Here is a 21,747-nt window from a genome sequence, read left to right as displayed (position 1 = left end):
TCACCCTCTCAGGGAGGAGGCACACAGAGGGGCAGAAGTGCAAGCGGACTCTGGCTGTGCCTCTCAGGGCACAGGGCATGACCTCAGGAAACCCCGGACAGGGCTGGCTCAGCACGCGCGTCCCCATCACCCTGGGGCAGCCGGACCTCCGGGGCCCAGGTGGGGGTGAAGTGAGCGCAGTAGCTCTACTTGGAGACACCATGGTCCCAGATCTTAGAGCAAATAGCACAGATGAAATGCCTAGAGCACGTAAGCAAGTGTTTGCTCTGAAGGAGGCAGAGAAGGAAAGGAGGAAGGGAGCGGGGAGGGAGGAAAGGACTTCCTTTGGCCCGAGGGTGGCACTGCCGTGCTGGGCATTTGCACTCGGCCTCTTTGCTGGAGCAGCGGGTCTGGCACCTCCCTCCAGGGCCTGGGTTTGAGCCAGGCAGTGAGGTTTGGGGCTCTGACCTGCCTGCCGCTGGCCACCGCTGGAGTGACTTGAGGCCAGCCCACCTCTGGGGCCCTGTGCTCTGGTCCACAGCACCAGCCAGGTGACAGTCCCTCACACTGACTCGCTGACACCCATGCAGCTGGGACAGCCACGGGGCCTGGGCCTGCCAGTGGGATGGGGGCTTTTAGGACAGCCTGCCTTCCTGGTAAAGGGGTCATGATGTGCTGGCTCTCTGCCTTCGCCTCCTTCCTGCCTTGAATGTGCCCGCTTTCCCCATGGGGAGGCTGTGAGAACAGCAGAGAGGTCACAGCGCTGCCGCCTTCTGTGGAGTGCCTCCTAGCGTGCCCAGGGTGCTCCTGACTGATCAGCACTCAGAAGTGTCTGTTGGGAAAGCGCTATGAGCTGGAAACAGACAGGGCCAGGGCTGCCTCAGGGTTCCTCCACATCTGGAGTGGCCTCTGGCCCTGAGACCCCGAGGTCTGGCTGCTTCTCCTCAGGATGAGCCGCTCCTGCCTCTGCACAGTCCCAGGGGCTCTGTGGACACCCTACTTCCCTCCCCCTGGACTGCCAGCTGTGAGCTGACGCTCTACTGTGTGTGTGCAGCCCCCGCTCACCCCAGGAGCCCGGAGCCCAGGCACAGGAGTCAGGGATAGTTTGGGAGGCTGAGGTCTGGAGTGAATGGGTCAGAACTGCTGGATCGGGAGGGGAAGACAGCCAGGGTGGGACCCAGGTCCAGAGAGCTTCCTTCGGGAGAGGTCTCTCCAGCAGGAGGAGCTGGAAAGGCATCACGGGGTAGGGAAGGTGCACCCACAGGCGAGGCACCGGGAGGGGCTGCAGTCACCACTAAGGGAGGCTGGAGGCCAATTAAGGTGGCTTTGGGCCACAGTGGGCAAGCAGGTACCATCCTGAGGACCCTGGGGCCACGGGGAGCAGGCCAGCGCCAGCCCGAGTGTCCAGGGGCATGGGGAGCAGGCGGGACCGTCCCAAGGGCCTCAAGGCCGTGGTAAGCAGCAGGTGCCATCCTGAGGGGCCAGGGCCCTCTGTTCCTTCACTTGCCCATTGGTTCAGTAAACATCACCCGAGCCTGACTGCATGGCAGGTGTGGAGAACGCAGCAGGTGGTGAAGTCCTGCACCCACGGAGCTCCTGGCACTTACACCCTGGTAGATGGAAACCACCGCCAAGGCCAGGAGTCAGATGCGCCGTGTGTCCCGTGCTGGCGCTCAGCGGCAGGAAAGCAGGAGTGAGGATGACCTGGACAGGTGGCTCCCCTGGGAAACCAGCTGGGCAGGAAAGGTCCCAGGGGCACTTGGGGAGCTGTGAGCCAGGCACAGGTATAGCGCACGCAGAGGCCCGGGGGCAGAGCCAGCCTGGCTCACAGAAGGAACTGGAGCTGAGAGGGTGGGAGCTGGGAGACAGGAAGCCCCAGGCGAGCGTGGGTGGTCTGGGCGGGGACAGCTCTCCCTTCTCAGAGAGCCTCAGTGACCTTTACTCAGCAACCACAGTGACCTTCCAATATGCCAGTCAGATCCTGCCGCTCCTGGCTTGGAGCCTTCCGTGGCTCCCCAGGACTCTCAGGAAAGAGACCCGGCCCCCCCAGCGCCTCTGCCTGTCTTTCCTGCCCACCCCCAGGCCCCCAGGGCAGGCTCTCCCGGCCTCTGAATGAGCTGTGCCCTCCTCAGGAAGTAGCTTTGGGCCCCGCCCCTTGTCCAGCCACCTCCTGGCCCATCCTTAGTTCTGCCCCCAAGTCCCTTCCTCAGGGCGGGCCTCTCCTGCTCTTAAGCTCCATGGGTCTCTGGCAGCCGGACAGAGCTCCACACACCCCTCCTGCTCTGCTTTTCTGCTGTAGAGGCAGAAAGTCCCCAGCCCATCCTTGAAGAAGGTACCTCCCCAACCTCAGCCACTCTGCTCTGGGGTCTCAGGTCTCCCTTTCCCAAAGAGATCAGAAGCAGAGAAAGATGGGGACTGGCCCAGGGATCTGGGGCGGCAGGGCCTGAACAAGCAGCCGGAGGCACTGCCAGTGTGGGCGCAGACTGAGCACCTGGGCCACCACCAACTGTGAGCGTGCCCGGGAGGTCCACCAGGACTTCCAGGGAGATGGGGGCCAGGAGAGCCCCAGGGGAGCCGAGGCACGGCCCACGGAGCAGAGTGCACTACGGTGGTCAAAACTTCGGGGCCCAGCCTGGCTGGGTGTGCAGAGTCTCGGGAGCCATGGACCAGCTCTCCAGATGCCCCCACAGCCCTGTGTCCCCATTACCTCTGATGCCCCCGCCGCCAGGCTCTAGGCTCTGCTGCCGCAGGCCCACACTCCCTGGATGTCCCCTTCCCACCTCTGGCGCCTACTTACCAGCCACACGACGAGAGAATAGTGGCCGCGGGCAGCGGCAGCGTGCAGGGCGCTCATGCCGTCGAGAGCTCGAAGGTGCACGTCGGCGCCACAGTCCTTCACCAGGAACTGCGCCAGATGCAGGTGGCCCTCCTGGCAGGCCAGGTAGAGAGGGGAGGCACCGCTGCGCGTCCGCCGGTTCACGCCGCTGCAGGGAAGGGAGGGTTTGGAGGGCCAGTCCCTGCTCGTGGCTGAGCCCAGCACTTGCTGCATGGATGTCACCATGACACCTGTCCCTGCCCGTGACGGCTGAGTTTCCCATGTTCTTTCCAGCTGCTGCTGTGGGGTCTCCTCCCCCAGGCGGCTGTGTAACCCCACTGTCCTATCCTGTCCTTTTCTGGGGATCCTGGGTCCAGGTCAGAAACATGCATCTTCTTAGACCTGGGGGGTCACAATCTTGGCTTCCAGGTTCTCAGCTGTCCTGGTGGAAGCTCAGGATTGATCCCCAACTCCTGTGCCCTGTGGCAGGCAGTGTCGGGTGCCTGGTGGCTATGGCGGCCTGCAGTGAGCTAAGGGCTACACTGACTGGGCTGGGGTCACATCAGCGGGGTGGAGGCAGGGCCAGTGTCACTGGGGAGCATCAACTCTCCGGGCTCGTGCCTGCTGTCCCGCCAAGCCTGCTGACCACGATACTGTGTCTCAGATCCTCCACCTCCCAGCCCTTCTTCTCTCAGGACAGGAGGCTGGGGAGTAATGAGGGATCTCACAAGCACCCCCACACCTGTTCCCCATTTCCGATGGATGAATCTGAGCAACTTGCGGTCCACCCCAGAGGAGAGTCCAGAGGCCTCAGCTGGCACAGGGTAGACAGGCTGGGAGCTGATTTGCCCAGGGGCCTACACCTGTGTTTGAACCCCCCTCCCCTCACAAAGTCCCTGCCAGTGCCTGCCCCCTAGCAGCCTCTCCCCACTTCTCGCAAGGGAGAAACAGGACCCTGGTGGCTGTTCCCTGGGCTCGGACCACGCAGGGATCATCCCTGCACCTGTAGAGTCCAAGGGTCCACTCCTCATGGGATGTGCCCTAAAGGGCTGCCAGCATGCCTTGGTGCCCTTCTCAGGGGAGAGTCCGTGCTTTCTCCAGACTCTGCCAGGCATCCTTGACTGTGTCCAGGGTTGGAACAGGCAGGTGTCCAGTGCAGTGGTTGGGAGCAGGCCGTGATGCAGCCAGTGGGTCAGGGGACACTGGAGAGGGCATGGTCTGGCCAGGGGCAGCCATTTCTCGGCTGCTGCTCAGTGCCAGGTGGGAAGTAGGCCGGGGGCACAGGACTATCCCATGTGTGTGTGTGGTGTGTGTGTGTGATGTGTGGTGTGTGTGCAGTGTGTGTGTTTGGTGTGTGTGCTGTGTGTGGTGTGTGTGCTGTGTGTGTGGTGTGTATGTGATGTGGTGTGTGTGTGGTGTGTGATGTGTGTGTGGTGTATGTGTGGTGTGTGTGTGGCGTGTGTGGGGTGAATGATGTGTGGTATGTGTGGTGTTTGTGGTGTGGTGTGCGTGGTGTGTGTGTGGTGTGGATGTGTGTGTGGTGTGGGTTGTGTGTGTGGTGTGGTATGTGTGTGGTGTGTGGTGTGTGTGATGTGTGGTATGTGTGATGGGTGTGCGTAGTGTGGTGTGTGTGTGTGTGGTGTGTGTGATGGGTGTGTGATGTGTGTGTGGTGTGTGTGTGATGTGGTGTGTGTGATGGGTGTGTGATGTGTGTGGTGTGTGATGTGTGATGTGTGATGTGTGTGTGGTGTGTGGTATGTGTGGTGTGTGTGTATGTGTGGTGTGTGTGATGTGTGTGTGTGTGTGGTGTGTGATGTGTGCGTGGTGTGCGTGTGGGGTGTGTGTGTGCTTACATATTAACATGAAGTCTCCCGGTTTTCTTTTTTTAAGGCAGGGTCTTGCTCTGTCACCCAGGCTGGAGTGCAGTGGCACAATCTCAGCTCACTGTAACCTCTGCCTCCCAGACTCAAGTGATCCTCTTGCCTCAGCCTCCTGAGTAGCTGGGACTGCAGGCACTCACCACCATGCCAAGCTAATTTTAAATAAATGTTTTGTAGAGCTGGGGGTCTCACTATGTTGTCCAGGCTGGTCTTGAACTCCTGGGCTCAAGCAGTTCGCCTGCCCAGCCTCCCAAAATGCTGGGATTACAGACATGAGCCACTGCGCCCAGCCCGTCTCCCAGTTTTCAATGATGGAGACGTCTCTAAATGCCGTGTGGGTCTGAGAGACACTGTGGCCAGCCAAGTCTGGGAGTGGTGTGGACGCTCTGGGGAAAAGCCACAGAAGTGAATCTCAAAGGCCTTTGCCAAGCGGCCCAGGACGGGCACACCCGGGAATGAGAACCCGATTCACAAGCCAGCTGTTAGGGCCTGTCCTGGAACTGAGGGGGTGTGGGGGAGTGGGACCGCTGGGACGGCAACAGGCAAATGAGATGCTCCCTTGAAAAGAGAAGAGCTGTGGTCAGAGGTAGGTGGGTCCCTGGCGGACCCTCAGCCAAGACAGCAGGAGGCAGAGGGCCTGTTCCTGTGACAACGGTGACCTCTGTGCAGGGTGAGGACTGGAGGGCGTCCAGGTGGGAGGGAAGCCCTCTACCTCACTAGCTGTCCTGACCCTGGTCCTTGCTCATCGCCCATCCACCAACTCCAGCAGGGGACACAGGGCCCTGGAGACGATGAGGCCCGCGTCCGGCTCGAGGGGTCCCAGTACAGGGACAGGGCAGTGCAGAGGCAACTCCAGCCTCCATGTCCCCAAGGCCACTAGACTGCCCCCACTCCTGCCAGGTGTTGGGAGGGTGCCCTCCCAGGTTGCTGCCCACGTCCCCAGCTGTTTCAGGTCCTGAGATGCCCCCAGGTGGGGCTGGAGCTGCCCCCGGCATCACAGCCACATCTTCGTGTTCTCACCACCCCCAGTCATTCTCTAAGCTGAAGCGCTGTCCTGTGTCCCCTCGGGCACACGGCACAGCTCAGCCTGTGGGTAGAGGCCTCACTGCCCTCAGCTCCTGCCAGCTCGCCCCCACCATGACAGTGTGCCTGCCTGCAGGACTCACCACAAAGGCCACCAGCCTGTCCTCTCGGCCTGGCTCAGTGAAGCCTCCCCTTGGCCAGCTGGCCCCAGGCTGCCCCCCAGGCGGGGCTCTAGGCTCCTCACCTGCCATTTGCAGCCGTCAGGAGCTTCAGGCAGGTCAGGTCCCCGCTGACAGCAGCGTGGTGCAGGGGCAGGGCCCCCTCCCGGGTCTCCAGCGTGGCCAAGTGGCCCTCGTGGAGCAGCCACTCCACCAGCACTGGGTGTCCAAAGCGGGCGGCCAGGTGCAGCGGGGAGACACCGGAGGCATCTTGGTCCTACCGAGGTCCAGGCAGGTCAGGAAGTGGGGGGCAGGCCCCGACCCTCCCCTGCTGGGCAGCCCATGTGGCAGAGCCGCTGCCCAAGGTGGGCCCGGGCGAGGGCTCACACTGCCTGCAACCCAGTGAAGGGCCTTCCAGCTCCTTCCTCCTTCCCTCTGTCTCTGCCTACAACACGGAGGGAGGCCCTCCCTGATGGGACTGAAGTGAGAGGAGGGCCAGGACTCAGGGGCAGGTCTTGGGAGGTTACCTCTGGCCATCCTGCCCCCTTCTAGGCCCCTGTCCCCAGTGTGAAGAAAGCCCTTTCCCACTCAGCTAGGCGTCCACAGCCCCCGCCTACTCTGCTTATGGTCAGAAAGGCTTCCCAGGACACCTGCCTCTGGCTGGTCCCCTGTCCCAGTGCCCTCCCGCTGGCCACAGAGCCTCAGGGCCAGGGAGCATCCCATCACAGGTGTCACGGGTCCGGCAGACCTGGGCCTTCTCCAAGGGCCCTGTGGTCAGAATGGATCCCCAGAGAAGCACAGCTCCAGCCTGCTGCCCAGAACAGGAGGCTGGGCCGGGACCCTCAGGTGCTCTGGAGAGCCAGGTAGGGGGAACTTCCACTCCCTTGTCTCAGCAGGTCCCGCTGCCCCCACCCCAACTCTAACCTAGGGGCGGCGTTCTAAGGCCAGTCAGGCCTGCTCACCGTCCTCCTGAGAGCACCACAGGGTTGAGTGACAGCTCTGAGGCCCTGGCCTGCACGAAGGGCACTGGGCAGGGAGAGGGGAGGGGACCCCAGTAGAAACGCTCTGGACAAGACGGTCACCATCAGCGGCCCCCCACTCCCATCCTCCGGGGCCGGGCTCCCAGCTCGCAAGCCCGAAGTCCCACAGTGCTGCTCTAAGGATCCTTTTGTAGACCCTCTGGGGAGCAGCCCCGTGGGCCAGGCCTGATGAGAGACAGGTGTCCTGACCTCAGCAAGACGCCCCACTGGTAACGAAGCACTCCTGGCAGAGGAGGTGATAAGAACATTGAGGAGGTGGCCTTGGCACTTAAGGCTTTGTGCTTCGGGAGGCGTCGGACAGGGAATGAGTCCCCAAGAGAAACGAAGGGCCAGGGTCACGGAGGCCGGGGGCCAGTGCTCTGAGCCTCCTTGCCACATGCCTCCCTGGTTCCACGCCAGCCAGGTTTGTGGAGGCCAGGCTGCCCCGTCCCCGCTCACCTGCAGACCACAGCCCCCCTCTCGGACCAGCCAGCACAGCTCAGCCAGGCTGCCCGTGGCGGCGGCATCATGCGCTGGGGTGGCGCCGTTGTGGGCCCGCTGGTTGCCAGGCAGCTGGGCCCGCTGCACCAGAAACTTGACGCAGTCCAGGTGGCCAGCCCGGGTGGCGTGGTGAACCAGGCCGGCCCCCAGAGCATCAGTGATGCCCGGGCCCAGGGCACCAGCCTCCAGCAGCCGCTCCAGCGCTGCCACATCCCCGTCCTTGGCGGCCGCAAGTGCCTGCTGCTCCTCCATCCTCTGGCCTGGGCTCTCGGCGGTGACTCATGCACAGGCTGGGGCTTCCTGTTTCAGACGTGGATGAAGCTTGCCGGCTCTGGTTACCTGATAGCCACCACAGGGCAGATGGGAGGCGGCAGGGCAGGATGGGAGGGACAGGCCTTGGGGACCTGCCCAAGCCACTCCCACAGTGTGAGCGCGCCAGGTGCCTGGAGCTGGGAGGATGGAGTGCAGGGCACAGGGGAAGGCCTGGACCAGGATAGGCCAGGGCTGGGCATGGCCAGCAAAGGAGGATGGCACCAAGGCTACCCGGACCTGTCCAGATGGCTGGAACCCACTTCATCTGCAGAGCAAGGGCTGAGGACACGTGCCACCAAGCTTCTCACAGGAGTCCTGAGCGGCCTCGGAGACGGTTCCCCCAATCCTCATAGAAGCAGAGACCCCCAGCCACTGCCAGTGTGTCTGAAGGGCGCCCAGTAGGTCTACGTTTGGCCCAGTTGACACCCACAGAGCTGAGCACCCCACCTCTGGATCCTAGCCCTCTGCTCTGGAGGCTCCCATAAACCTCTGGGGACACGGTGGCTCCACAGGGCCTGCAATGGGCTCAGAACCCTGACGTGGGTATGTCCAGGCCACCCGGGCGGTCTCAGCCCCTGCCTCAGCCCCCTCTCCAACCACACTGACCCAGCCTCCGGGCTGCAGCCCAAGGGGCCCAGGTGCATTTAACCCCTTTCCAGATTGTTCTAGACAATCTGTAGCTTTGGTTTGGGGACATTAGGACCACCACAGCCTCTTCCTGACAGCAGTGGGAAGCTGCAGACAGAGGACCCATTACATCTGTACATTTATGGAGGCTCCTGGAGACGCCACCTCAAGCTGGGTTTCTGGGCTAAGGCGTCATCATCACACCACAGTGGCCCGGGAGCTGCTGCAGCCCCTCCCACCACCACAGGCTCCGTCAGGACCGTAGTACCCCAAGCGCAGCGCCCTGGAGAAATGGCAGGTGGTCTGAGCCGAGCACTGAAATCCTTTATTTGTTCATTTAGTTCCTGGCAAGTGTTTCCTCAAAATCATCATGTAGTTTCTAGAACCATAAAACCACACATTAAAAATGTTATTTCACTGAAAGTGACTCCTATGCAAATACCAACTTGGGATGTGTGTCCAAATGCCACAGAGCATTTGAGAAAAGAATCCTTTGCAAATAAAACTGAGGTAAAAGCTGAGTCAGGGATGACCCGATTCTCCACCTCAGCGAGGCTGGAGCTGAACCCTGAGTCCATGACCACAAGGCCTGGGGACTGCGGCTGGGGAAGCACGCAACCTTGAGTGCCAGTGGGCGCAACAGAGTCAGGCCGGGGACGCACGAGGGGTGGTGGGCGCTGAGCGGAGCAGGCCTGGCCGAGGCTGGGAGTCGGTGACCCCCCGATCTGGGCACCGAGGAAGGAGAGCTAGGCAGATCCCTGGCACAGTTAGTGCCTGAAGAATGTCTTAGTTTGTAGTGTTATTACTCAGTTACTTCCTTTATATAATCCTATTAGTTTATAGTCAGAACAATTAGTGCCTGAAGAATATCTTACTACTCAGTCATTTCCTTTTTTATATATACAATTATATTTTATAGTCAGAGGAATGTCTAGAGCAGACACGGTGCTGAGCATGATTTAAAAGAAAAACAATTATACCAGGACAATAATTTATGGCCCAAAAGGTAGTGTCTCTGCCTGAAAGGGCACGCACTACATGGTAGCCTGGCCTAGGTGGCAGCGTTCAGTATGGTAAAGACAGCCGCTGTATGGCAGGCTTGGAGCAAGAGTCACTCCTTCTGAAAAGGAGTTCCAGTACCTTGTGTCCAGTTCTTGTGGAAAGCTGGCCCCTGGCAGGCAATCCTGCGAGCGTCCAACGGCTTAAAACCCCTCTGGTATAATTGTGCCTTGGTGGCTGTGAACTTTGTCAGCTCTGTTGTTACCGTGCTGGCTCAAAGCATCCTCCTGTAGATATCCTTAGAAGTAGCCTGTCCATAGATAAGAGATGTTGCACACCGCCCCCTCCTTACTGCACACCGCCCACCTCCTCGGTGACCTAATGGGAGTGGGCCCCTTGCTCATTGCTCACAATTGTCTTGACCCTATCATTATCCTTAAGATCACCTCACTCACTACCCTGTCCCCTAAACTATACCCAATAAACAGATGCTTCTGGATGTTTGGGGCCTCGCCTGTCTCCGCTTATAGGTGGCGTGGCACCCCTCCCGCAAGCCCAGCTGCGCTTTCTTTGTCCTTCTCTGTCCTGTCTATTTCTCGGATCCTGCGCCTCAGCACAGTGACAGGGGACACCCCGTGACCCTGTAGGGCTTGACCCTACAGCTGGGGCCACTGTGGCCAAGGCCAGAGGAGCAGGGCTGGTGGAGGCAGCCTCTGGAAAGCGCCTGAGAAGTGATTGCTCTGGAAAGGCGCACGAGGGAGGCCACGATCAAAGCAAAACAATCAGATTTCCTATTTTCATGATAGCATTTGGCTGACAATGGGTTATAGATACTTGGATTCTATCTTCTAGATAAAAACACGACGTTCCAGAAAAGGGCACTCATGACAGGCTTGCCCCGTTCCCAATGAAGAGTGTTTCCACATCACCATTGGAGGACGGGCCTGTGTGAGTTCTGCAGTGGGCAGTACTATGCAGTGGGCGGTCCTATGCTGTGGGTGGTCCTATGCAGTGGGCGGTCCTATGCTGTGGGCGGTCCTATGCAGTGGGCGGTCCTATGCTGTGGGCGGTCCCATGCGGGCACTGGTGTCCTGGGCCCTGTGAGCTCCGCAGGGGTCCAGGGAAGGAAGCCGGGGGGTGCACACTCCCCTGCAGGCGCTCTAGGACCGAATGCAGAAGGGGGCATCAGACAGTCATCCTGGCACAGCCCGTAGGAGGGAGCTGAAGGGACAACCCTGTGCCCTGTGATGGGCTTCCTAGGAGCAGGCAGGGAGGGCACCCGGCGCTAGGCCTGGTCCTCCAGCTGTGCCACCGCCTGCTTCAGGTCCTGCACGACGAGGTCCACCTCAGCCCTGGTGCTGCTTCGGCCCACGCTGAGCCGGAGCGCGTTCCTGGCCACATCGAAGGGGACGCCAGAGTTGAGCAGCACTGGGGATGGCCTGGGGATGGGAGAAACCGCGCTGCTGCTGAGGGCACAGGGAAGAGGTACAGCTCCTGCTGCTCTGGGCCACTCCCCAATGGGCTGTGCCCACCCAGGTGCCCGCCTCACCGCCTGACACCCCCTCCTGCTGAACCACCCAGACCAAGGACACCCCTAAGGCCACCCGCATCAAGGTCCGGCTCAAAGTCTCCCCTACCCCCGCCCTCCCTGTGGAGTTCTCTTGCACTCGGCACCCCCAGGCAACGCCTCTCCTGCACTAAGCACTGGGGCCCAGGGGTGCTCCTGTCCTTGAGGGGTCTGAGTTCTTGGAGAACACTCATGCTGACATAGTACCTCACCCGCAGGGCCCGCCTGAGTCACTTGGTAACTTCATGGCATCTGGCATGGGGCTTTGCAGACACTAGGGACCCTGCCAGTATCTAGCCACGGAACAGATAACCGCGTTGGGGCGTCCTGAAGCAGGGCTGTCCGAGGCTCGAGGTGTGGGCTCTGTTGAGGGGCCTGTCCTCATCTCACCTGGGCCCCTGCCCTCACCACACCCGGGCCCCTGCCTCCCCTGCCCTGCACTGCCCCTCCTGCCGCAGGGCACTGACACTCCCCAGGGCCCCATCTTGCCCCTTTTTCCCCAGAGCTGGGCCCTCCGCTATCTCACTCCAGGTGCTCCTGCACAATCCCACCGCCCTGACCTTGATGACCATGTGCTGCTGGCCACAGTTCTGCTCTCTCCCAGAGCCCTGAGCATTCCTCCAGTGTCTACTTCAACCTTCCACAGGGGCCTCACATTTTTAGCAAGCCAGACCCAGAACTGCTTCTCCCCTGCTGCCAGCAGGCCACTGCTTGGGCACCCCATGGCCTCTGCCTGGCCCAGGCCACCTGCTCAGCTGGGCCCCACTATCCCAGAATCTCTGCTGTATCTTGCAGATGGCTAATCTGACACTTGAGTCTCACATCATGGCCCTCAGGGGTCCCACTTCCTGGAGGTTTCAGTGAGCACTGACAGTCGGGCCATCCCTGCCCCGGTCCTCTCCAGCCCACCCTAGTCCTCCCCAGCCCCTGCCACACTGCCTCTTCAGGCCCTGCTGCCCCTCCAGGCCCTGCTCCGTCTTCAGAACTGAGCAAGAGAAGCCCCCTTCTCCTTCATAAGTCCTAGTCCTTCAGATGGCAACTTGGAGGTCACTTCTTCTAGGAAGCCCTCCCTCTGCCCCACTAGGGTCCAGGTAGGGCTGGCCTTCACCAGCCAGAGTGAGGCCCAGTGGCCATATCCTGATGCCCGCCCACCACACCCAGTGCCCGGAGCACCGCTGTGCCCTGGACTGGGTTTGTGAAGAGCACTTACTGGTCCCCGTGGTCCGAGTGGCACGCGGCCCCCACACTGGCCATCAGCACTTGGCACTGTGCAAGCACCATGCGTCCTGTGGAGACGGAGCACATGCCCCTGAAATGCGGCTCCTGCCGGGCCATCCTTCTCTCCCTTCCCTCCCTCCAGGCCACCTGGTGGAATTCAAGCGCTGCCTGAAGCTGGGGAGAGAGCTAACAGCAGGAGCCAACGAAAATGCTTCCTTTTCCTTTCTCCCCTGGCCACAGACACTATTCTGTCTCACAAAGCTGGCCCTGAAAACGGTGTCTGTAATCAACTGCCTGCAAAGACACCAGGAGTCCTGATCAGCTCCTTCCTTACGAGCTTGCAGGCCTGGCAATGTCACATCGACATCTGCACTCTGGAAGATAGACATGTCAGAGTTCTATCAAGTCGGAAGGCATTTCCCTCTTCTTTCACAAGCACAGAGATTAATGACTGCCGATGTAATTAAAATGAGAATTTCGGCCAGGTACAGTGGCTTACACCTGTAATCCCAGCACTTTAGGCAGGATTGCTTAAGCCCAGGAGTTTGAGACCAGCCTGGGCAACACAGGGAAACCCCATCACTACACAATTTTTTAAAAAAAAATTAGCCATGGCCAGGTGCAGTGGCTCACGCCTGTGACCCCAGCACTCTAGGAGGGTGAGGCAGACAGGTCACCTGAGGTCTGGAGTTGGAGACCAGCCTGGTCAACATGGAGAAACCCCATCTCTACTAAAAATACAAAATTAGCCAGGTGTAGTGGTGCATGCCTGTAATGCCAGCGTGTCGGGAGGCTGAAGCAGGAGACTCGCTTGAACCCAAGAGGCAGAGGTTGCAGTGAGCTGAGATCAAGCCACTGCACTCCAGCCTGGGTGACAGAGTGAAACTTAGTCCCCCTCAAAAAAAAAAATTTAGCCAGGTGTGATGGTGCACACCTGCAACCTGCAGTCCCAGCTACCAGGGAGGCCGAGGCAGGGGGATCACTTGAACCCAGGAGGTCAAGGCTACAGTGAGCTGTGATCGCGCCTGGGCAACAGAGTGAGACCCTGAATGAAAAAATAAATAAATAGAATAAAATGAGAATCTGTCTCATTTAAAGTAACACAGGTCATCACTGAATACAAAGTCTGACCCCAGAACAAAGGGAACATTGCCAGAGAACTCCCCTTTCCATGGTGAGGAATCTGAGATGATCAAGGAGACCCAGGCCTCCTTGCCCACAAGAACGCGTTTCAGCCGAGTTCTCATGAACGCAGCCGCCATGATGGGTGCCCATGGGTTCTTCTTCACGGGCCAACCCGGCTGCCGGGTCTCTCTGCACGATCCAGGAAGAAGAAGGAAGCAACACCTTCATCTTCTAAGAAGCCAAAAACTCATCTACAGATGCAGCTCATCGTGCTCTCGGGCCACCATAACTTCCTCCCAAATGACAAGCAGCTGGTCAACCACCTGGACTTCCACTCTCAGGGTGTCGGGAAGACCAGGTCTTAGGCGCATCTGGGACAGGGGTGATCCTAACTGTTCTGGCCGAGGCAAATGTCACAAGCGATCCAGATCTGCACTTGATCCTCGCTCTGCCAGTTACTTTTGTTTGTGACCACAGAGGCTCCCTCACTGTTGCGCGGCCCAGGCTGGAGTGTAGCGGCTCAATCTTGTCTCACTGCAACCTCTGGGTTCCAGCAATTCTTCTGCCTCATGCCCGGCTAATTTTCTGTAGTTTTTGGTAGAGACAGGGTTTAACTGTGTTGTCCAGGCTGGTCTCGAACTGGTCACAAGTGATCCACCCACCGTGGCCTCCTCCCAAAGTGCTGGGATTACAGGTGTGTGCCACCGTGCCCGGCGTCTGCCGGTTTTTAAAACTGATCGCCTCCCCTTTCACCTACTCTGATGAAATATTTAATAAAAATTGCTAACAGAGGTCAGGCGCGGTGGCTCACACCTGTAATCCCAGCACTTCGGGAGGCCGAGGCGGGCAGATCACGAGGTCAAGAGATCATCTTGGCAAACACAGTGAAACCCCATCCCTACTAAAATACAAAAATTAGTTGGGCATAGTGGCGCGCACCTGTAGTCCTAGCTACTCGGGAGGCTGAGGCAGGAGAACTGCTTGCACCAGGCAGACAGAGGTTGCAGTGAGCTGAGATCATACCACTACACTCTAGCCTGGCACTTGGCGACAGAGCAAGACTGTCTCAAAAAAAAAAAAATGCTAACAGAATAGACACACATCTAACGTTCAGTTAATGTTCCTTCCTTCCCTGACAGCTTTTGGGGCGGTGCAAATGCCAGACATAAGAACGCGCCACAGTCCATATCCCAGCAGCAGCAAAAGCAGCCACGTCAGGGAGAGGAGGGGCTGGCGGCAGAGCCCCGTGCACCACGGCACAGCCGCCCGAGCCTGCCCTCAGCAACCCCAGCGAGGCCCCGGGACCGCAAAAGTTGTGCCACGCCCGAGGCAGGCTGAGTGGGAGGCGCTGGCTCGGCCCAGAATCCAGGCAGCGCAGGGGCTGTGCTCACACTGTGGAAAGACCAGGGTGAGGAGCTGTCACCTTGAAGCCGGGGTCCCCGGATGGAGAAGTTGCAGGTGTTGGGAAGCCGCTCGGTCCCTGGAAACTGACTATTCAGATGGATTCTCTTCTGACCAAATTCAGCCTGAAAAAAATAAGTGAAATAGTTGGTGAGAGCCTCAAAGATCCCTCCCCCACCAGCAACTGCTTGAAATTTAGACTCTTCCAGAAACACAACCTCAGCAGGTAAATACTTTTCAACCAGCATCTACCTAGAATACTTACGGGCATGGACTATGGGAGGCAAAGTTAATTAGGAGAAAACCTGAATATTCTGAAACATGAATCTTCCACACAGATCATAAAGAATACCACCTCTGCATGTTTTATCATTTGTCTCTGAAAAAGATCGTCCCCCGGCCTAGGGTCCCTCTTTCAGGGTTTCTCATCCCAATGCACTTCGTGCCATTCTTCCCTCACTGCATCCTGATGAGCTCCAGGCTCCGCTGCAATCCCCACAGGCCCTGAGGTCTGCCAGCACCCCGCCCCCTCTCTCCAGGCACCTGCCCCATGCACCCACCCCACGCTGTGCTCACCTCCAGCCTCTCCTCCAGGTAATCCCGGATGTCCCTCATGTGGGCCTCATAAGCCTCCCAGTTCTGGGTCACAAGCTCTGCAGCCTGGGGGCAGACACTCGACAGTGAGTGGAAGCACATTTACTTGCAAAACAAAGGAGTGAAAAAAAGCTTTCAACAGCACAGGTGACACTTCTGAAACTGCTCATTCTCCTGAGTCATAGACAGAATGCATTTTTTGGGTGCTGCCATTTGCAGGGTGTGGAAGTGCCACAGAAATCGACTTTACCAGGCACCTCCCGACAGCGCCAGGCACTTGAAATGCCCAACAAAGCAGCCCTAAGGGGGATCTCAGCCCCAGAGGAGCCCATGTCCTGGAGAGGTGGACAGACAAAAGCAGGGGAAGAGGGGAGTGAACCCCTACCCACCAGTCAGCGCTGTGAGGGACCCCATAGGCCCGAGGTGGGCTGGTGACAGAGATGGCTGCTCGAGGGCAGGGAACGTCCCAGCAAGGGCTCTGCAGGGGACAGCCAGCCATTCTGTCTCCAGAACAGAGGGGCCTGGTGTGGCAGGTGTAGAGTGCGGAGCGGGAGAAGGTGCAGGGAGAGACTGGCAGCCCTGCAGGCCTGGCCGTGGGGCAGATGCAGTGAAGCTCTGAGGGAGGTGCGATGGTCTGACCGGTCTGTGGAATGGCCATCCTGCGGCCATGTGGGCAGTGACAGCAGCAGGCCCCCAGGAGGCATGGCAGCATCCAGGGCCCTTGGTCTAGGGTTGGTGGCCATGAAAACAGACATGAGGCAGGTCCTGGGTGTATTTTGGAGTCCAGACAGAACTGGTGTGGCATGAGAGGCAGGGGATGATGACAGTGAAGGACTGAGGGCATCTCCTGGACTTCAGAGCTGAGAACCTGGATACTGGGAGGTGCCCAGGGTGGGAAGAGGGTAGAGGAGAGAGGTTGGGACATGTTTTGAACTCAGAGGAAGGGGCCTCCCAGGAGATGGGCCAGGGCCTGCCTAAGATGTCAAGTTCAAAGGCAGGAGCACAGGCTAGCATCACAGTGATAGGACAGACGGATCCACGAGGGTGCAGGGAAGGCTGCCAGCACACAACCAAGGCAGAAAGGAATGGGTGGGGGAAAGCATGCAGGGGAGGTGTGTGCAGGATGGAGTCCAGGCTGGGTGGTGGGGGGTGGGGGCGATCTAGAGCACTGGCGGGGTCAGGGTCTCAGCGCTGGGTGAAGCTGAGAACCACTGGGGGTGTGGTGCTGGGGCTGAGACTGAGCCTTGGCACTTCTGCTGTTACGGGTGCAGATGCAACCCCAGAAGCACGGAGGTCAGGGGCTGGGGGGCTTCGAGCATTGTGAGCTGAGGCTCTAGTTAGGACGCTGCTGCATGATTCCCATCTGGCAGGGGGGATACCCAGGACTCAGGGAGTTTAAGCGACCTGACCCAAGGCACATGACAAATGAAGTTTCGAGCCAGGATTGGAACCCTGGATATTTCAAAGCCTGTGGACCACATCACTACTTCATTCAGGTTAATACGAGCAGGTACTGGACTCCACTTAAAATGCACTCTTCCGGCCGGGCGCGGTGGCTCACCCCTGCAATCCCAGCACTTTGGGAGGCCGAGGTGCGTGGATCACGAGATCAAGAGATCGAGACCATCCTGGTCAATATGGTGAAACCCCATTTCTACTAAAAATACAAAAAATTAGCTGGGCATGGTGGCGCGTGCCTGTAATCCCAGCTACTCAGGAGGCTGAGGCAGGAGAATTGACTGAACCCAGGAGGCGGAGGCTGCAGTGAGCCGAGATTGCACCATTGCACTCCAGCCTGGGTGACAAAGTGGGACTCCATAACAAACAAACAAACAAAAACACTCTTCCTTCTAGTAAATGTAGCCTTAGTTATCACTGTTAAGAGTATAATTTTCAATACTCTTAAGTAACAGGGAATCCATTCATACTCTTCCAAGGCCCGGCCTCGAGGGGGCCAAGCCCTTTCTTCTGTACTGGGGATACTAAGGCAGACATGGCCATGAGCCCCTTCAAAGGGGAAGCAGGAGGTGGGGCATCCATCATACACACTACAGAGAAACATCCGATGGGGGACACAAAGCTGCGTCAGGGACAGAGAGTGACAGCCGGGGACGGAGGACCAGTGTAGCTGTGGTTCATGGAGGGTTGCTTGAAGAAAGTGGGCTTTGAGCAGAAGCCTCCTGCATAGGGAGGGAGCGGGCCGAGATGCAACCAGGACCCCTGCCTTCGCACGGCAAAACCTGAGCCTGGTTACTGTCACAGAAGCAGGATGTGGCCTGGTGCAGGGCTGGCAGCAGGTGCTGCACTGGCCATGATGCCTCACACCCCACAGACCTATTGGGGACTGAGAGTTGATGATACAGGGGCCGCCGACACCTTTGGGAATGTGTGAACCTGCGGCCTGACGCTTCACCTCTGCTGTAACGGTGCCACTGTTTCTCGTGTCAGACGAGATAGAGACAAGGAGTCTTTTCCTTGTAAATGCTAAGCCAGTGCCGCTACTCCACAGATCTGAAAAGTACAGCTCTCCAGGCTGATAAATAAGACTCTAGGCTTTTTCTTGTCAGTCTGCTTATGAGATCATGAATATGATCTCCCTAAAGTCCCGGATTCCTACTAGAGCTGCTGGGGAAACTGACACCAAAACAATCAACTCATCCTCTCAAGGTCACACCAGGGCTCACCTTCCCAAGGCCAGCAATCATTGGGGTGTTCTCTGTCCTGTAAGAAACAAGGAATTAAGCAAGAATAAACAAATGTCTCAGGAAGGACTCCCGCCTACATGAAAGTCATTGCGTTGAAATAAAAACACTCACACTATATCTTTCCTGAGCATGCACCCTGTGGCTTATCTCAATGGCAGCTGCAGGCCCCAGGAACCTCCCCTGCTGAGTTTTCACTTGTCCTGGCCCAGTGAAGATCAACAAGGCCCACTGTGGGTGACATGTGTCGAGTGTTCACTTTGACAGTTCTATCTGGATCCTGTTCCTAAAGAAAGCATTCTTCCTCCTGCAGGCCCCAAGGCACAGCTCTCTTCGGTTCTCACTGCCAAACAGGGATGACATAGGACAGCGAGAACCCTTCGTTTTCAAGATTCAGGCCTCAGCAAACAAGAGCGGGGTGTGTGTGTGTGTGTGTGTGTGTGTGTGTGTGTGTGTGTGTGTGTGTGTACATGCACACGCACTCACAGATGTGCAAGGGACCCTAAAGACAATGCCTTGTATACTCCGACCTAAAAACTGAACAACAGAACTTATTACCCTATTTCCAGAAAAAAAACAAGAACAAAAAAAATTAATTTCTGAATTTTTTTTTTTTTTTGAGATGGAGTCTCACTCTGTTCCCAGGCTGGAGTGCAGTGGCGCAATCTCAGCTCACTGCAACCTCCACCTCTTGGGTTCAAGCGATTCTCCTACCTCAGCCTCCCGAGTAGCTGGGATTACAGGCGCGTGCCACCACGCCAGGATAATTTTTGTATTTTTAGTAGAGATGGGGTTTCACCATGTTGGCCAGGACGGTCTCAAACTCCTGACCTCGTGATCTGCCTGCCTTGGCCCCACAAAGTGCTGGGATTACAGGAGTGAGCCACTGCGCCCAGTCCAATAGTTCCTTAAGTTTGGCTGAACAGAGTTTCCTTAACCCTCTGGACCTGGCTGTTGCTTGTTTACCAGCAGTTATTTTCTCTGTGCCCTCACCAGCATTTGCTGGTGTCTCCATTCTTATTTTAGCCATTCTGATAGGTGCTGTTAGGTTGTGTCTGGTGGTTTTAAATTGCATTTCCCCAATAACTAGTGCTGTTGAACATCTTTTCCTATGCTTGTTACCTGGGTCTCCTCTTTGGTGAAGCGTCTGTTTCGATTTTTTCGCCTATTTTCTGATTGAATTTTTTATATTATTTTTGCTGTTGAGTTTTGTGAGTTCTTCTTTTTTCTTTTAGTTCCTTTGTCTTTTTTTTTTAATGCAGTTATATGTAAGTTCACAATCATTTAAATCTGAAAATCAGTCTCCCAATTTATCATTCTTATTTCTTTTTTTTTTTTTAAAGAAAGAAATAAAGAGAAAGAATAAAGAAAAAGAAGAAAGAAGAGGAGGAAAAAGGAAGAGAAAGAGGGAGAGAGAATGGGAGTATTGCTTTCTTGCCCAGGCTAGAATGCAGTTTAGTAATGGGTATTGAAAACCTCTTTTATACCAATAATTATACTTGATGTAAACAGGAAGGAATAAGGGAAGAAAATAACAAACGAGCAGCCAACCAATATTTCATTTAAACCTATGAAATGCTATGCGATTACTGAGGAGTGATTTACTTCCAATTATGTAGTCACTTTTGGAATAGGTGTGAGGTGGTAATGTATGTTTTGTGTATTTGAAGTGGAGAGTTCTGTAAATGTTTATTAAGTTTACTTGTTCCGGGTCTGAGTTCAAGTCCTGGATGTCCTTGTTAATTTTCTGTCTGGTTGATCTATAAAATCGTTAGCTCTTCTTGTTACATTGATCCTTTTGCCATTATGTGATGTCCTTCTTTGCCTCTTTTGCTCTTCGTTGCTTTAAAGTCTACTTTATCAGAGACAAGAATTGCATCTCCTGCTTTTTATTTATTTGTTTATTTTTACTCTCTGATTGGTTGATAAATCTTCCTCCTTCTCTTTGAGACTTTGTGTATCGTTGCATGTGAGATGGGTCTGGATGCAGCATACTGATAGGTTTTGGCTTTTTATCCGATTAAAAGATATATAACTTTAATACTGGCATTTGATGCTAGCTGGCTTTTTTGCCTATTAGTTAGTGTAAATTTTTCGTTGTGTTAATGTTCTTTTCTTTTTGATATATTTTTGGAAAGGCTGATATTGGTTGTTCCTTTATATGTATAGTGCTTCTTTCAGAAGCTCTTGTAAAGCAGGCCTGGTGGTGGTGAACTCTCTAAGTACTTGTTTGTTCGCAAAGGATTTAATTTTTCCATCGATTATAAAGCTTAGTTTGGCTGGACAGGAAATTCTGGGTTGAAAATTCTTTTCTTTAAGGATGCTAAATATTGGTCCCCACTCTTTTCTGGCTTATAGGGTTTCTGCTGAGAGATCTGCTGTAAGTCTGATAGGTTTCCCTTTATGGGTAACCTGGCTGCCCTTAGTATCTTCTCCTTCATTTCAACCCTAATAAATCTGGCAATTATGTGCCTTGGGGTTGGTCTTCTTGAAGAATATCTTTGTGGTGTTCTCTGTATTACCTGGAGTTGACTACTACCCTGCCTTGCCAGGTTGGGAAAGTTTTCCTGAATGATATCCTGAAGAGTATTTTCCAACTTGGATTCATTCTCTTCATCACATTCAGGTACACCTATCAAACGTAAATTAGGTCTTTTCACATAGTCCCATATTTCCTGGAGACTTTGCTCATTCCTTTTCATCCTTTTTTCTCCAATCTTGTCTTCTCGTTTCATTTCACTGAGCTGGTTCTCGACTTCTGATATCCTTTCTTCTACTTGATCAATTCGACTGTTTAAACTTGTGCATGCTTCGCAAAGTTCTCGTGTTGTGTTTTTCAGCTCCATCAATTCACTTATATTCCTCTTTAAATTGTCCATTCTCGTTAACATTTCATCAAACCTTTTTTCAAGGTTCTTAGTTTCTTTGCATTGGGTCAGAACAAGTTCTTTTAATTCACAGAAGTTTCTTATCACCCACGTTTTGAAACCTGCTTCTGTTATTGGAACACACTCGTAATCTATTAAGCCTTGTTCCGTTACTGATGAGGAATTGCGATCCCTTGTGGAGGGAGAGGCATTCTGATTTTGAGTATTCTCTGCCTTTTTACGCTGATTTCTTCCCTTCATTATATATTTATCCATCTGTTGTCTTTGTAATTACCGACTTTCTAGCTAGGTCTCTGAGCAGACGTCCAACTTGTTGATTCCCAGTGCCGAAGTCTGAGCAATCCACTGCGCCGGCCAAAATAGCGGTGTTAAGATTGATGGTGCTTTTCTGCCCAGGAATCTTCGGACTCTGCACCAAAAACTGGCACGCTAAGGCGCCAGCTAAATCGCCGCGCCGGCCACAAGAGTTGCCCTGGCAACACATGGGGCTCCTCTGCTGGGAATCTCCTGGTCCGTGAGCAACAAATATTCGTCTGAAAGTGTGGCGTCCTCTCGTTCTCTGGGCTTTCACTGGGAACTACGAGCCCGAGCTGCTAGTGATGAGCCATCTTGGATCGTGAGTTCTTGATATATTCTGGATACTATTCCGTTGTCACGTCATTTGAAAATATTTTTTCCTAGTATGTAGCTTATCTTCTCATCTTCTTAATATGGTCTTTCCCAAAGCAAAAGCTTTAAATTCTGATGAAGTCTAATTTATCAATTTTTCCTTTTATGGATGCTTTTGGTGTCACCTCTAAGAACTCTCTGCCTAGTCCTAGAACTTGAAGATTTTCTCCTATTTTTAAATGGTTTTATTGCTTTATGTTTTACATTGAATTTCATAATCTATTTTGAGTTAAAACTTTCTAAGGTGTAAGACAGGGGTGTCTAATCATT

At 55.6% G+C, this 21,747-nt stretch overlaps 2 protein-coding genes and 1 long non-coding RNA gene across 5 annotated transcripts in view; 1 reads left to right on the top strand and 2 right to left on the bottom strand.

Annotated features, from left to right (window-relative positions):
- The window catches only part of ESPNL (espin like), a 31,681-nt gene extending 24,054 nt beyond the window's left edge, over window positions 1–7,627 (bottom strand). The window contains exons 1-3 of the mRNA XM_012473474.3: window positions 7,334–7,627; window positions 5,942–6,132; window positions 2,777–2,963 (exon numbers count right to left, since the gene is read on the bottom strand). Coding sequence (XP_012328897.2) covers window positions 2,777–2,963; window positions 5,942–6,132; window positions 7,334–7,627 — 672 coding nt within the window. The remainder of the gene's footprint in view (window positions 1–2,776; window positions 2,964–5,941; window positions 6,133–7,333) is intronic.
- A 991-nt stretch (window positions 7,628–8,618) lies between these two features.
- SCLY (selenocysteine lyase) overlaps window positions 8,619–21,747 on the bottom strand; it is a 44,953-nt gene continuing 31,824 nt past the window's right edge. For 2 of the 3 annotated variants that reach the window (XM_064383395.1, XM_012473471.3), the window contains 5 exons: window positions 17,903–17,939; window positions 15,201–15,284; window positions 14,647–14,749; window positions 12,091–12,166; window positions 8,619–10,752 (listed from right to left, as the gene is read on the bottom strand). In XM_064383395.1, coding sequence (XP_064239465.1) covers window positions 10,599–10,752; window positions 12,091–12,166; window positions 14,647–14,749; window positions 15,201–15,284; window positions 17,903–17,939 — 454 coding nt within the window. In that variant the 3' untranslated portion in view covers window positions 8,619–10,598. The other variant, XM_064383396.1, reaches the window with a different exon arrangement.
- LOC135277385 (uncharacterized) lies at window positions 18,168–21,525 on the top strand. The gene is made up of 3 exons (XR_010344990.1): window positions 18,168–18,338; window positions 19,264–19,385; window positions 21,094–21,525. It is a non-coding gene; the product is annotated as an uncharacterized LOC135277385 (long non-coding RNA).

The sequence above is a fragment of the Aotus nancymaae genome, unplaced genomic scaffold, assembly GCF_030222135.1.
Source record: "Aotus nancymaae isolate 86718 unplaced genomic scaffold, 86718_ANA_hifiasm-v0.15.2.pri h1tg000031l, whole genome shotgun sequence".
Taxonomy (NCBI): domain Eukaryota; kingdom Metazoa; phylum Chordata; class Mammalia; order Primates; family Aotidae; genus Aotus; species Aotus nancymaae.
This window is presented reverse-complemented; position numbering and strand designations above follow the sequence as displayed.